At 45.7% G+C, this 15,393-nt stretch overlaps 1 protein-coding gene across 5 annotated transcripts in view; it reads right to left on the bottom strand.

The window, feature by feature from the left end:
* Positions 1 to 908: 908 nt before the first annotated feature.
* Positions 909 to 15,393, bottom strand: part of CCDC62 (coiled-coil domain containing 62) — a 35,384-nt gene continuing 20,899 nt past the window's right edge. For all 5 annotated transcript variants that reach the window (XM_066260680.1, XM_066260681.1, XM_066260683.1 and 2 more), the window contains 5 exons: positions 13,365 to 14,090; positions 11,175 to 11,319; positions 8,440 to 8,565; positions 2,410 to 2,499; positions 909 to 1,701 (listed from right to left, as the gene is read on the bottom strand). In XM_066260680.1, the coding sequence (XP_066116777.1) occupies positions 2,452 to 2,499; positions 8,440 to 8,565; positions 11,175 to 11,319; positions 13,365 to 14,090 (1,045 nt within the window). In that variant the 3' untranslated portion in view covers positions 909 to 1,701; positions 2,410 to 2,451. The remainder of the gene's footprint in view (positions 1,702 to 2,409; positions 2,500 to 8,439; positions 8,566 to 11,174; positions 11,320 to 13,364; positions 14,091 to 15,393) is intronic.

Here is a 15,393-nt window from a genome sequence, read left to right as displayed (position 1 = left end):
AAGGTTCCCAGGAGTCTTGCAAACAGGGGAACAGTGGGCAAAGGCAGCTTGTCCCAGGCAACACCCCTAAACCTGTCTCCAAGGGCCCTCCCCTCCCTTTTGCCTCTGTAACTTCTTTCCTGAGTCCATGCAGCCCAACTGGCTCACTTCTCCTGCCTCTGTGATTTCTTTCTAAAGGGCGAAGGCAAGCTTGCCTGGGCTCTCTCCTGTGGCTCTGATCTTGCCTCTTCTATCTTAAGCCCTTCCTTTGTTTCACTGTTCCTTGCTTTAATTCACGGACTCTCAAAATCAAAAAAATAATCATTTTAGCCACAAACTAATTTTTTGACTTTGCAGATCCTTTAGTTCCTGAAACATTCCTCTTTTGCCCTAATCAGTGTGGTTCTCTTTGCACTAGGCAAGTTGACGTGTGGCATGAAGAGACATTGTATCATATCATAAGGAGGAGAAATTTTAGTATTGCAAGTCCCAGATGGGAAGTCAGCCTCCACAGGGGCAATTTAGGTTTGAACTGGGAGGGACTAGTTCAGAAACCAACCATACCTTTCTCAGGCTTGCTGGGGACCAAGCAGCCTCGCTGCAGGGAGAAACAGCGTTTGTGTAGAACACAGCCAAACCTCTCCCCATTCTTCTTTTCAGCACCCTAATTAAAAAGGCTAAATGGGGTGGCTCCTCACGCTCATGAAAATCATCTCGGAGGCGCACTGAAACCTCTTCACAAAGGGGCATTTATGTGGCACAATAGAACTTTGACATCTGAACTGCTTAAAAAAAATCCATTCCCATTCCTGAGGAAACTCACTTGCCAGGTTTGCTCTCGATTAAGCGACTAGCCTATCTCATTTTACTTCTGTAGGATATAAAGAAACCAAACAAAATTATTAGTAAAAATATTTTTTTATTGACTGAAGCTGATCCATTCTCAGCAGGACAGAGAGGCACATAGTGTATTCTTTAAAAAAAATTAAATTACAAGTGATAACGGAAGTGTTTTTAGACTTTCGTAACTATTTCTATAAATGCATATAAAACTTGATCTTTCTGGCAAGCTGCTGTCTGGATAAGTACACGGGACGACTACAGACCCAGACAAGATGGGGGCTCTGCTCAGCTCAGGGACAGAGGAACCTCAGTTGTCAGGAACAGAGGAGATAATTTCCATCTAAGAATATTTTATATCACTTTAGTTCTGTTTATACAGCAAAGTCCAGAGCTAACACCACAAGAGAAGAGAATACTATTTCTCATATAGTCGGAGCTGACTCTGATAAGCTACTGGTTACAATTTCAATGAATGCACAGGTTTAATGAATGCACGGGTTTAAAAAATAATCAGATAGTGAAAACAGCATTTTATATACGGGATTCTCTATTTGATGTTCCAAGTTTCAAAGAACTTTCCTAGTATTTAATCTTAGTCTGCCTCTTTACAGGGAGGTCTTCTCTCTCAGCATAATTCCAAGCTGGTGTCTATACAGCAGAGAATAAGGCCTAATCATTTACATATGAAAACATATTTGATGTATGCAAATGTCTAACTGGAAAACAAAATACTGGTGTTGAAAAATTGGCTTTCAGTTTCTGCTCCCCTCCAGTACAAAATGTTGCTTTATGAAGGATGACAATTCTCTTTGTTTTCCAGGTTAGATGTCAGGTATTGATGTCTGCTTCGTGCCTTCCACATAGATCAGAAATCGGCTTCTGCAGGAAGGAAGCATGAGGTTCATAAAATCAATGACGCAGGACTGCGTGTGATGGGCTCCCAGTCTCTCTAAACAATGAATTGTATCCTGATTTTCATCAGCATAAGGTCGTACAAAATGCCATAAATATGGAAACAAAACAGGAGGGAGAGAGGGAGAGAGGACCAACCACTTAAGCTTTCTGCTTTCACTGAGATTTTTATAAATGCTGTTATGCTTACACTGAAGACAACCAAAAGGATGGCTACCTTTTTTAACTTAAGAGAACTAGATTCTAAAACAACCTGTGCATGGGAAATGAAGGTCTGAGAACCGGAAACACAAGTCAGGGAAGGGCCTACCGGGTCAATACACCTTTCTCTGTAACTGCACACCCCATGAGAAGATGTTTTTCCAGACATTCCAAGGAAATGTCGGGAGGAAACGTCAGTTCAATTCCGATTTGGAAAGCTCTGTGTGTAGTCACTTCCTCTGATCTAAAATTCTACCTATTAGGAACAAGAACTTTTTTGATCTCCCATTTCTCTTACAAGTAATTGACATTTTACCCTGATTAAATGTACATGGTATGTATAAATAGGTCAAACAAAAGAGAAAGACTTGCCAGTCAAACAAATGTGGGGCCTTGACTTCACCTTATCGCGTTCCCAAGTTACTTATTAAGTATCCACTGAGATAGAAGGGGAGATAAGCAAAGGTGACTTACCCACGAATATTGAATGTTGAAGTAAACTTTTGTTTTCTTCAATTACTGAGAGGTGTTCTTCTGAGCGGACTCTTCTGAAACATCTAAGTTCTACAAAACAACTCCCAAATTAGTAACCAGGATAGAAAAAAACTAGAAAATACTTAAGACAATATACAAATATGGCAGAAATGCCTTTAAAAGACCTCAGGGAATTAATAACATGCAGTGATGGCATTTCATACAATCACTGTCCATATATCGGAGACCACAGACTTTCTGTTCACGTGTGGCACCCTGAGTGCCTCGTTGGGGGGGGGGGCAGGGACACCGTTTGCTGTACCACATGTGTGGTGGTGGAACTCTGGCTAATGCCCAAATACACCTGTCTCTTTGTCGGCCTTAATACTGACTCTGTGGCAAGCCCTTAATGACCATAATGGTGCTCAGTAAGAATCGATAACCCTAAGTGCTTTAATCCATTAAGTGAGGGCTTGGTCAGTATTGTTAGGTGTTTGGGGAGTTTTGTTTTGTTTTTTACCGAGATAGAGCAAGAGTCAGAGAGAGGGATAGACAGGGACAGACAGACAGACAGGAACGAAGAGAGATGAGAAGCATCAATCACCAGTTTTTCGTTGTGGCACTTTAGTTGTTCATTGATTGCTTTCTCATATGTGCCTTGACCGTGGGGCTACAGCAGACCGAGTAACCCCTCACTCAAGCCAGTGACCTTGGGTCCAAGCTGGTGAGCTTTGCTCAACCCAGATGAGCCCATGCTCAAGCTGGCAACCTCGGGGTCTTGAACCTGGGTCCTCCACATCCCAGTCCAACATTCTATCCACTGTGCCACCGCCTGGTCAGGCCGGGGAGATATTTTTTTAAAAGAGAGAAAAAAAAAGAAGGAAAGAGAAGGAAGACATCCGGAAAGTCACAGCAGACACTGAACTTCAGCTTGTAGGGCAAGCCACCTTCTCAGCCACTGCCCCCTCCCTGCACAGCCCCATTTGAGCCCTGCTGAGCCCCGCGGGCATGGGGGGTAGCCTCTGTGCTTCCAGATTCTGTGCTGTCCTCACGATGCCTTCTCTCCTCCAATGGCCTTCCCATGTATCTCAGTCTGACATACGGTATTTTATTCACTTAAAAACATGACTCCAGGCCCTGGCTGGTTGGCTCAGCAGTAGAGCGTCGGCCCAGCATGTGGAAGTCCCAGGTTCGATTCCTGCCACAGCACATAGGAGAAGCGCCCATCTGCTTCTCCACCCTTCCCCTCCTCCTTTCTCTCTGTCTCTCTTCCCCTCCCGCAGCCAAAGCTCCATGGGAGCAAAGTTGGCCTGGACACTGAGGACAGCTCCATAGCCTCCACCTCAGACACTAGAATGGCTCTGGTTGCAACTGAGTGGCGCCCCAGATAGGCAGAGCATCGCCCCCTGGTGGGCATACCTGGTGGATCCTGGTCGGGGACATGTTGGAGTCTGTCTCTCTGCCTCCCCGCTTCTAACTTCAGAAAAATACAAAAAGAAAAACAAAAAAAAAAGACAAAACAAAAACAAAACCATGACTCTAAAAGGGAGCTGCAGGCTTCACCAGCTTGCCACAGAAACAGTGAGGAGCCCTGTCAGATGATGCCAACAATCTCCAACTAGTAATGGGGATGCCCAGTCCCATGCACCTGTCAAAACTCCAAGCCCTGTTGGCGGCTTAGCGCCTCCCCGTTCCCAGCCCTCAAGCCAGCCACAAGCCCACTGCGGGCAGAGGCGAGGGGTCAGCTGTGCTGTCTTCTACTCCTTTTTTCAACAGTTAATACATTGACCTGGTTTGAAAATAAAAGTCATATATATATTCTTATTCCCACTCCCTTTTGGGCACATGGAGAGTACAGTATGCACCTTTCTGTATCTTGCTGCCTTTTTTCACTCTCGAGGTCTCCCTCGCTGTCCCCCCACTGGGCAGTGCTGCAGCGTGGGTGCGCGAAGCACCAGCCCCCAGGGCTGGTTCCGGACTTTTCTGCTGCTCTACAGCAAGGCTGCCATGACATGTTCATGCGACACATGCAGCCGTGCACGCAGCAGGGGTTCCCTGACAGGTTGGTTCTCCTGCGATTTTTAGGAAGATGCCGGGTTCCCTGCCGTAAAGACTGACCCTCTCTGTGCTCCCCCAGCCATGGACAGAGAGCCCATTTCAGAGGAAGGCTGGGAGGTGGGACCTTTGTCTTTAGTTGCAGACAGGCTGCTCAGAACTTCCCCCTGCTTTTTGATTGCAAAAGAGACCAGAGAGGAGTAGTCTGTCATGTCGACTTCCAAGTGGATCTCAGCTCACTGTTTCCCCAACAGACCCCCAATCACTTAGTAATCCACTGGAAAATAGATCACCTCTGGAGCCAGTATTTTCCCCAGCTAAATGATTATCTGATCCTAGCTGTGGGATGTGAAAGCAAGAGGTTTGAATCACTGTTCCTCACCTGTCAAATGAAAGGCTGAGATTAGAGATCTCTTCTGGGTCTTCCTAGCTCAGAAATTCTCTTAGGCCAAGTTTTCGCCCACCTCCAACAACTTCAGGGACTTTTCAGTCTCGACCTGGGGTCACTGTTTTGCCTTTTCCCTTCACTTTTCCTATCAGTTCCATTCAGGGAACTGATACTTACTGAGCATGCTCTGTAGTGGGCACTGTGGGTGCCACGCCTAGGGATGGCATGCTGCATCAGAGGGGCTCTGTAAGGGGCTCCGGGATGAGAAGGGAGACATGGAATCAGCTATCATGTGCTGTGACACATGCTCTGGACATGCATCCACACACGTGGCCAGTCATGCTATAAGGACAAAAGTGAGGGAGCTACAGATTCTATCTTCCACGGAATGTCACATCAGACCCTAAAGGAGAGGCTGAGAGGAGCCTGCGGCCAGGAGGACGAGTGGGAGGCTGTCGGGCAGATTACACTGAAACAGTAGTTCTGCGGGTAACACATTTTGAAAATGTGCATTTGTTCTGACAGGTCGGATGTATTAGGGAGCAGTAAGCACACAGTGGGAAGTGTGATTTGTCCATGAGCAACATGAGGTGAACTGCATGCACCCAGCCGGACTGAGCCCTGCCATGTAGACACCCCCCCCACCCAGCGCTCCACCTCCACCTGACACTGCTCCTCTCCCCTGCCTGCCCTCGTTCACAAGCTGTGACCTCTCCAACACGCAAACATCAGGTCTTTCTAGAGGTGGAGACCCACACACACCGCACTGTTCATGTATTTTGTCACCACATAACGCTAGAAGCTGTCCTGCCATTTTTATTACATTCCTATCCTTTTTAAAAAATGTATCACTGACAAAGTTTCTGAGTTAAGATATTTAGGAAAATCTATCAATACATAAATGGAGATGTTCTCTGTTCACAGATGTCAAGTCTTCCCAAAGTGATGTACAGAGTCAGTGAAACCACATTAGAGGGCATTTGTTAAAAATTTGACAGGTTGATTCTAAAATCGCTGTGGACTTTCACAGGACCTAGAAGAGACCAAACAATTTTGCAAAAGAACAAAGTAGAGGATGTATATTCCATGTTATCAAGACTTTCCAGAGTTATGTAATTGATACAATGTGGTACTGGTGTAAGGACAACCAGGTCAATGCAGGTCATCACAGAGACCAGAAAGGTAAATAATACCTCAATAAAGTTGATCTAAAAAGAAAAAGATTTCAATGTTCTTGCAAACCTTGTTTATTTTTTATTTTTATTTTTTAATTTTTTATTTATTCATTTTAGAGAGGAGAGGGAGAGACAGAGAAGAGAGACAGAGAGAGAGAAGGGGGGGAGGAGCCGGAAGCATCAACTCCCATATGTGCCTTGACCAGGCAAGCCCAGGGTTTTGAACCGGCGACCTCAGCATTTCCAGGTCAATGCTTTATCCACTGCGCCACCACAGGTCAGGCTATTTTTTATTTTTTGGCCAGAGATATAAGTAAGTTTAATTCAATGGCTTTCAAATATCTTTAGTTATGCACATAGCAGGCTCAAATAATGCACCTGCAATCTTAAAGTTACAGCAGCAGTTCCAAGCTCTTTTTTTTTTTTTTTTTTTTTATTTATTTTTTGTTTATTCATTTTAGAGAGGAGAGGGAGAGACAGGGAGAAAGAGAGAGGAGAGACAGAGAGAGAGAAGGGGGGAGGAGCTAGAAGCATCAACTCCCATATGTGCCTTGACCAGGCAAGCCCAGGGTTTCTAACCGGCGACCTCAGGATATCCAGGTCAACGCTTTATCCACTGCGCCACCACAGGTCAGGCCATTCCAAACTCTTATTGTGCAGATTAGGAAACTAGGACCCCAGGTATCCTGATTTCAAATTCAATGTTCTCTTCACTATTTATGTTAAGGCTATAAAATTGACGAAACAACTTATGTCATTGCTATCAAAACATCACTGTACTCAGAAAAAGCAGTTAAAACTAATGTATAAAACACTCCCTGAGGAAGGACAGATTTAGAAAATTGTTACTTGGCAATCACTAATGAAATAAATAATCTAATAATACTAATAATACTAATACTAAATAATACTAATCAAGGAGACGCTAAGATCACAAAGTGACCTTTGGGGAACCTTATAATATAAAACCTCGAGCTGACCAACTTCCTGATCGAGCTTGACAAGTAAGGGAGGGGGGACAGCCAGACGCGGAGATCCACCAGATCCCAACATGATGAGGCAGGAAGCAGAAAGCACCACCAATGCAGGTGTTGTGCCAGGACAAACAAAAGCCCAAACTGATCTTAGGTCTAATCAGGGAGACTGAGCTACACGCCAGTTCACAGAAATTATGGGGTGAGGAGGAGAGGAGTGTGTTTAATAACAGTGCGGACAGAGTCAGCAAGACCCAGAACGTGTATGCCTGACCTGCGGTGGCACAGTGGATAAAGCATCAACCAGGAATGCTGAGGTCACTGGTTCAAGACCCTGGGCTTGCCTGGTCAAGGCTCATATGGGAGTTGATGCTTACTGCTCCTCTCTCTCTCTCTCTCTCTCCCCTCTTTAAAATGAATAAAAATAAAACCTAAAAAAAAGATCCAGAATGTGGGAAATTCTAAAGGACAAATGAACCAATGTTTCTTTCACAAATAAATAGCTTTAGAGGGGGAAAAAAAACAGAGGAGAAGGAAGAAGAAAGAGGAGGAAAAAGAGAGAAAAGGGAGGGAGAGGAAACGGCTAGTGGGTTTAAAGAGACCTTAAGGGGCAAATCCAAATGTAAAGTGTGGAGCCTGGTTGGAGACTGATCAGAACAAAGAGTAAAAAAAAAAGACATTTTAGAGATAAATGGGAAACACTTAACACGGTCTAGTCATTAGATAGTATTTAAGAATAATTATTAATTATGGGTATGATGATGCTATGCTTGTTCTTGAAAAGTCCTTATCTGTTTGAAGTATTTACGATAAAATATGATGTTTAGGATTTGCTTTAAAATGACTCAGAAGAACACGTGTGTGGATGGGGGAAACAAAGCCCAAAGGGCAGAGAGTTGGTGGTTGTTGATGGTCTGTGATTGTTGTACTCCTACTTTTCTATGTATTTGAAACTTTCTATAATAAAATAGGTTCTTTTAAATTCCCAAGAATTTATATTTCTATGCCCAGGTAATTAAAAAGAGGAAGTTTGGGTACAGTGACATTTGAATATGACATTTTCTTCTTCAAAACCAGTGTGCTAAAATAAATAAATAAATAAAAATTAAAAGGGAACAGAGACCTCAGAGACATAAAGGAACTTTTATTCACACCTGACCTGCGACATTCACACAAGAGGGCTCAGTGGAGAATTCAGATACGACACATGGGGTCAAAAGAAAAACAAGCACAGCCCTGACCAGGTGGCTCAGTTGGTTAGAGCATCGTCCCGAAATGCCAAGGTTGCGGGTTCGATCCCTGGTCAGGGCACATTGGGAAGTAACTAATGAAGTGGAACAACAAGTGAATGCTTCTCTCTGTCTCTCTCCTTCCTCTCTCTAAAATCAATTTTAAAAACCAATTAAAAATAAAAAAAGCCCGCGAAGCAAACACATACCTTTTTGGCAGTGCTATTGAGACTCTCAGAGCCGACTGGGAGCAGAGTACTCAACTCCAGGTCGGTGACCATCTGACGGGACTCCGCCAGCAAACGCTGCAGCTTACTCGTGGGAGAAAAGTCGTCCTGGGAAGGCAACGCAATTTAAGCATCCATGAAATCACTGAGCACTTGTAAAGGTTGATGTTTACAAATATGATGTAACAATCACAAATGTTGACTATCTGTTACTATTGTTTTGGCTTTAGGTTATTACATATCAAAATAGAACATTAAATACGTACTAGGATAACCAAATTACACTTGGCTAAATAATTTGATTTAAACAGACCTCACCACAACTAATTAAGCAACAAGCTTGTGGATAAAAGAATCCAAAGCATTGTTTAGCTCTCCTAAAGCAACTTGCTGAAGCCATAATTAAAATGTCAGAATACTTGCAAAATGCAACTTTCACACTAAAGGTTTGTAACCTTTGAAAAATATGTGAAAATGTGCCTTAGTTTGTTCTTGTTTAATTTTCAACCCAGAGACTTAGCATGCCAACTGCTCTCAAAAGCACCAAGACTAATTTTTTCATTAAGAAAAGTTCATTTCAGCCCTAGCTGAGTAGCTCAGTTGGTTGGAATGTCATCTAGATATGTTAAGGTTGCAGGTTCGATCCCTGGTCAGGGCACATACAAGAATCAACCAATAAATGCAAAATGGGTGGAACAATGAATCAATGTTTCTCTCTTTCTCTCTCTCAAATCAATAAATAAAAAATTAAACAAGAACAGAAAAGTTGGCCCCGGCCAGTTGGCTCAGTGGATATAGCGTCAGCCTGGCATGTGGACATCCCAGGTTTGATCCCTGATCAGGGCACACATGAGAAGTGACCATTTGCTTCTCTCTCCCTCCCTCTCCCATTCTCTCTCTCTTCCCTTCTTGCATCAAATGGCTTGATTTTTTCAAGCATCAGCCCTAGGCACTGAGGATAGCTCGGCTGGTCTGAGCATCAGCCTCAGGCACTGAGGATAGCTCAGTTGATTCAAACATCAGACCAAGACAAAAGTTGCTGAGTGGATCCCAGTCAGGGCAGAGGAGGGATTCTGTCTCACTATCTCCCCTTCTCTCACTTAAAAAACATATATATAGGCCCTGGCCGGTTGGCTCAGCGGTAGAGCGTCGGCCTAGCGTGCAGAGGACCCGGGTTCGATTCCCGGCCAGGGCACACAGGAGAAGCGCCCATTTGCTTCTCCACCCCTCCGCCGCACCTTCCTCTCTCTCTCTTCCCCTCCTGCAGCCAAGGCTCCAATTGGAGCAAAGATGGCCTGGGCGCTGGGGATGGCTCTGTGGCCTCTGCCCCAGGCGCTAGAGTGGCTCTTGTCGCAACATGGCGACGCCCAGGATGGGCAGAGCATCGCCCCCTGATGGGCAGAGCGTCGCCCCATGGTGGGCGTGCCGGGTGGATCCCGGTCGGGTGCATGCGGGAGTCTGTCTGACTGTCTCTCCCTGTTTCCAGCTTCAGAAAAATGCAAAAAAATATATATATATATTTTTTTTTTTTTTCTTTTTTCCTTTTTGACAGAAACAGAGAAAGAGTCAGAGAGAGGGACAGACAGGAAGGGAGAAAGATGAGAAGCATCAATTCTTCATTGCAGCACCTTACTTGTTCATTGATTGCTTTTTCAGATATGCCTTGACTGGGGGGCTATGACTCCTTGCTTAAGCCAGCAACCTTGGGCTCAAGGCCCAGGGTCTTGAAGCCAGCGACCTCTGGGCTCAAGCCAGCAACCACGGAGTCATGTCTATGATCCTAAGCTCAAGCCAAGCCAGTTTGTAACCGTGCTCAAGCCAGCAACCTTGGGGCTTCAAACCTGGGTCCTTCACATCCCAGTCTGACACTCTATCCACTGTGCCACCATGTGGCCAGGCGACCAAAAAGTTGTTTATTTTTTATTTATTCATTTTAGAGAGGAGAGAGAGAGAGAGAGAGAGAAAGGGGGGAGGAGCAGGGAGCATCAATTCTCATATATGCCTTGACCAGACAAATGCAGGGTTTTGAACCGGTGATCTCAGTATTCCCAGGTTGATGCTTTATCCACTGCGCCAGCACAGGTCAGGCCAAAAAAAGTTATTAATTAAAAATTGATATCCCAATCACCTGGGGAGCCTGAGGGACATCTTGCTTAAAGCTAATCTACAGAGTATTTATAACATAAAGTCCTATAACGTAAATAAAATCTAGGCAAGGCCAAAATTAAGCATGTTAACACCAGTGCTACAGAAGAATTAAAAGTATGTGGGGAGCCCTGGCCAGTTGGCTCAGCGGTAGAGCGTCGGCCTAGCGTGCGGAGGACCCGGGTTCGATTCCCGGCCAGGGCACACAGGAGAAGCGCCCATTTGCTTCTCCACCCCTCCGCCGCGCTTTCCTCTCTGTCTCTCTCTTCCCCTCCCGCAGCCAAGGCTCCATTGGAGCAAAGATGGCCCGGGCGCTGTGGCCTCTGCCTCAGGCGCTAGAGTGGCTCTGGTCGCAACATGGCGACGCCCAGGATGGGCAGAGCATCGCCCCCTGGTGGGCAGAGCGTCGCCCCTGGTGGGCGTGCCGGGTGGATCCCGGTCGGGCGCATGCGGGAGTCTGTCTGACTGTCTCTCCCTGTTTCCAGCTTCAGAAAAAAAAAAAAAAAAAAAAAAAAAGTATGTGGGGAGAGTTGTGCAGGAATCAGCTGGGTATTTCTAAGTGAAATACAGACCTTCTCACTGGGCAACGCACAGTCTTTGTTCCCAGACAAAATCTCAGTTGAGTTCTTATCAAAAGAGGACTCTGTCTCTACCAACTTCTCATCCTCTCTCAGGGCAGAGCCCAAACAGTGGGAATGTTGGATGGCAATTAGCTCACTGTGGATGATAAAACCAAACAAAAACAGACATCTTAAAACAATATCAAACATGTATCACCAATACTCTTATACTTAAAAGTATCTCAACAGGACAAAAAAAAAAAAGGCTGTTTCTCTTTTTTAATGAAGAAGCTCAAGTTTGAGTAGAACATTATAGATTTGAATAGGATGCTTGAGTAACATACTGTATATTAATGCATACCCTTTGCAATAAGAATTAAAACAAAATTCTTAAACCATTAACTAAAAAATAGAGAATTTCCCTCCTTAGCCTGCACTCTCCAAAATGAAAGGCACACAGTATAATTTGTAAAAATTTTAGTTGTTCTTTTAAAATATTTTTTATTTACTGATTTTAGAGAGAGGAGAGAGAGAGAAGGGGGGAGGAGCAGGAAGCATCAACTTCCATATGTGCCTTGACCTGGGCAAGCCTGCAGTTTTGAACCAGCGACGTGAGTGTTCCAGGTCGATATTTTTACCCAGTGCACCACCACAGGATTTGAGACTTAATTTTGCTGACAGTATTTAAAAGTCCTTTTGTGAAAGCAGAATGCTTCGCTTTTAATTAGACCTATCCGACAGTGTCCCCAAATCGGCGAGCCAGTGCCCGCATAGAGGCTCGGTGTGCGTGACCAGAGCCTGGGCTCCACGCAGGTCAGTGCCAGGGGCTGCTCTGGAGCCGACCGGAGGCCACGGGCCCTTGCTCCCACGGGACTATGACTAAGTGTGAGCAGGCTGCCGGGCTGCTCCCTGCACAAGTGACGCTCTATCTGTCAAACGGGGTGGTGGTACAGATGTGAGCACCTTAGATAATAAAGTAGACATGCAAGTTCTCATAATCTGAGGAAAAACAGGAAAACAGGATTCTCTTTCCTGCTTGATCACATATTTGCCATGCAATGCCCTGGCATGTGCCTCCGCCAGCAGAATGAATCACTTTGATGATTTCAAGCCAGGGAGGTCAAAAGGGTCTTGAAAGAAACCTTGAATTTAAAAAATTTGAATTTCTTTTGTACATTAAATTTGATATATGTCTGCTATGCTCTTAAAACTACCTGACATAGCTTTTCCCTTAAGACACAGGTGCTCTGGTTTGTGGTGAAGCCTAGGGAGTGGTGCTCTGCTCACAGTTACAATTATCTGAAGGAGATCAAGAAAAACCAAAGAGGAACAGATAGCACTCAGTGTGACAATCCATTTTGCAGCTGACAGATAGCAAAGTGTCTGATGTTTAAGTGACTCAGGGTTGTCAGAGAGCAAAGGGCAATCCAAATAATGTAAATATTAGAAAAAAAAATGTAGTGATAAAATCCTATGAAAGCCAACGTGATGATTACCATAAGGCACTCAAAACAAAAACTTCAGCTTTTCTGCAATTTAAGATGGAATAGGTAGGTTTTATTTGAAAATAGCCCGACATCATTGTCGCACCACGCAAACCCCAAATCCAGCCGCTCTAACAAGAAGATGCGCCTGAATAATGCATGTATGCTAACAACGCATACATAGCATATGCTAATAACTAGTCCCCGTTCTTCTCTTACACAACTTGACCAGCCTGTTGAAGACCAGTGTTCTCTCTCTTGCATGATTTTCTCGAGTAAGACAGCCTGGGCACTGGACAGTGGACACAGGGAGCAGCAGCTGATGTGTCCGTGTGGGGGTCAGCATGGACTAGGGCACTCCCTGGGGTCCAGGCTGTGTGTCCAGTCAGGACACGGACATAGCTTATCACCCGTGCCGATGGAATGCCCCGTGGCAGCTTCATGTGACCCACCCATTTGTTTTTAAATAAAACATACTTTGCTTAACTCACACAACTGGCTTTGTTTTTGAGCGAAACCTTGGCCTCTGAGGCCAACTTCGGTACCGACATGCCCCTGGATCTGGTTCAGTCCTCGTGCAGTAAAACACCAGCCCACGCTGTGGCGCCAAGAGGAAGAAACAGGGCGGCTCCAATGCCACTGTCTGTGGCACACACGAAATGGCTACTGTGCTGCCTGTGGGCTCCCTGGGTGTCCACCCACGTGCGATGTCACTCACCTGGTGGAGGAGTTGTATTTTGTCCCAGCGGCGCTTTCTGAACACGTGCACACAGACCTGTGGCGGACGACTCTCTGCAGTTTGGAAGGCTTGAAAATACTCATCCACTCAACGTCGGACATCTGGCCTGGGGCCTCAATGATGAGGTTACTCGGGTGGCAGCACCGGAGCTCACATGCACCGCTGTCACCCAGACAGGCCTCACTTCTGTAACAGCACGAGGCCCCCAACCCCCGCGCGTGATCTCGGCCTTCGGCATCCAGCTTCTCCGGCCGTCTGGCAGTGGAGGAGTTGGCCAGGCCCAGGTAAACACTGACATCGTGCCACTGCTTCTCGTCAGATGAGGACGAGGTCTCTGAGAGCCGCCTCTCTTCACACTGAACTCCTATCCCGTTCTGTCTGGAGGATTTTTCATGGAACTTGCACAATGTACTTTTATTTTCGGGTTCAATCTGGAGTTTTTCTCCCAGAGACCAAGACTTTTGTGTCTCCGTTAAGTCTTTTGTAAACAAAGCAGAGACAGAAATGACACCTTTTTCCCCAGATGAAGTATTAACTTGTGGTTTCTTCTCTCTGCACACATCACAAGAGCTCTTGTCTGTCCTATTCTGCTGAACAAACGTGGTCTCAAATTTTGGGTCCTTCACTGGTGACTTCTGACTTCTCTCCCTCTTAATATCGACTTTTGGGTGGTTATTTTCAAGGTCAGATAAATACATCTCTCTGCTAGGGTGGCGTGACAAAAAATGGAATTTATAAGATACACTTAATACCGTCATTCTATACATTTCACCCAAACCTCATCAGCTGAGCTAAATCCTAATAAGACTCATTTGTCTGAAATTAAATATAAGGAAGAATATTTATTCCTCCTTCTGAGCCCAATTTCAGCCTGGCCCCCCAGGGAATCTTTCCGACCACCACGCCCCTCGCCATCCTAACTCCTGCTGCCCTTACTAAGTCACAAGTTGTTCTCTGACTAGATGGATCACCTTATTAACCACACAGCAAACCTCCCAGCATAACTATACTGCTCACTGTTTTCTCTGTGTACCTGTCTTCCCAATAGGCTTTCTTATATAACGAGGCCAGTTTATTCTTCCTGGCACCCAGGACAGCTTGGAGCATATACTAAGTGCTCTGTAAATGCCTGGTGACCAGTCTGATATTTCCCTTCCTAAGTCTCTCAGCTGCAGAGCAGACACAGGAAAAGCCGGGACTGGAAGGGACGGAGATTCGAGGTGTGGAGATGAAGTAGAAAGGGTCAAATGTACACCATAAGTGCACCCTGTCTGTTCTTACACCTCTAGAATGACATGACCCTAACGTGTCAGAGTCATTTTCCCTTCCTACCCCTCGAAGGCACACGGGCCAGCACCAGAGCACAAGCCTCCCAGGGCTCCAGATCAGAGGGCCCCCACTGTCATCCTGGTCCCTATACGTCCTTTGCCGTAAAGGTGAGTTATGAACTGCCATGAACCCACCCGTGTAAAAAAAAGCATCTCTGTTTTGCTGTTCCTCCCACCCCAGAGACTTCCCTGCCCTGTTCCCTCGCGTCCCCTAATCCGCCTGCCACCCATGGGATTCCTGCACTGGCCTTCCGCCATCTTCTTTGATTCTGGTGTATCAAATATGCCACAAAACTGCCACCTGGCCAGGCGGTGGCGCAGTGGATAGAGCGTCGGACTGGGATGCAGAAGGCCCAGGTTCGAGACCCAGAGGTCGCCAGCTTGAGCCCGGGCTCATCTGGTTTGAGCAAGAGCCCACCAGCTTGAACCCAAGGTCGCTGGCTCCAGCAAGGGGTTGCTCGGTCTGCTGGAGGCCCATGGTCAAGGCACATATGAGAAAGCAATCAATGAACAACTAAGGTGTTGCAACGCAATGAAAAACTAATGATTGATGCTTCTCATCTCTCTCCGTTCCTGTCTGTCTGTCCCTGTCTATCCCTCTCTCTGACTCACTCTCTGTCTCTGTAAAAAAATTTAAAAAAAAAACCTGCCATGCTTGGGAGTATTTGAGATCTGGCTTC

This window comes from Saccopteryx bilineata, chromosome 2 (genome assembly GCF_036850765.1).
Source record: "Saccopteryx bilineata isolate mSacBil1 chromosome 2, mSacBil1_pri_phased_curated, whole genome shotgun sequence".
In the NCBI taxonomy this organism is placed as follows: Eukaryota; Metazoa; Chordata; class Mammalia; order Chiroptera; family Emballonuridae; genus Saccopteryx; species Saccopteryx bilineata.
Note: the sequence above shows the minus strand (reverse complement) of the source record. Positions and strands in the feature narration are given on the sequence as shown.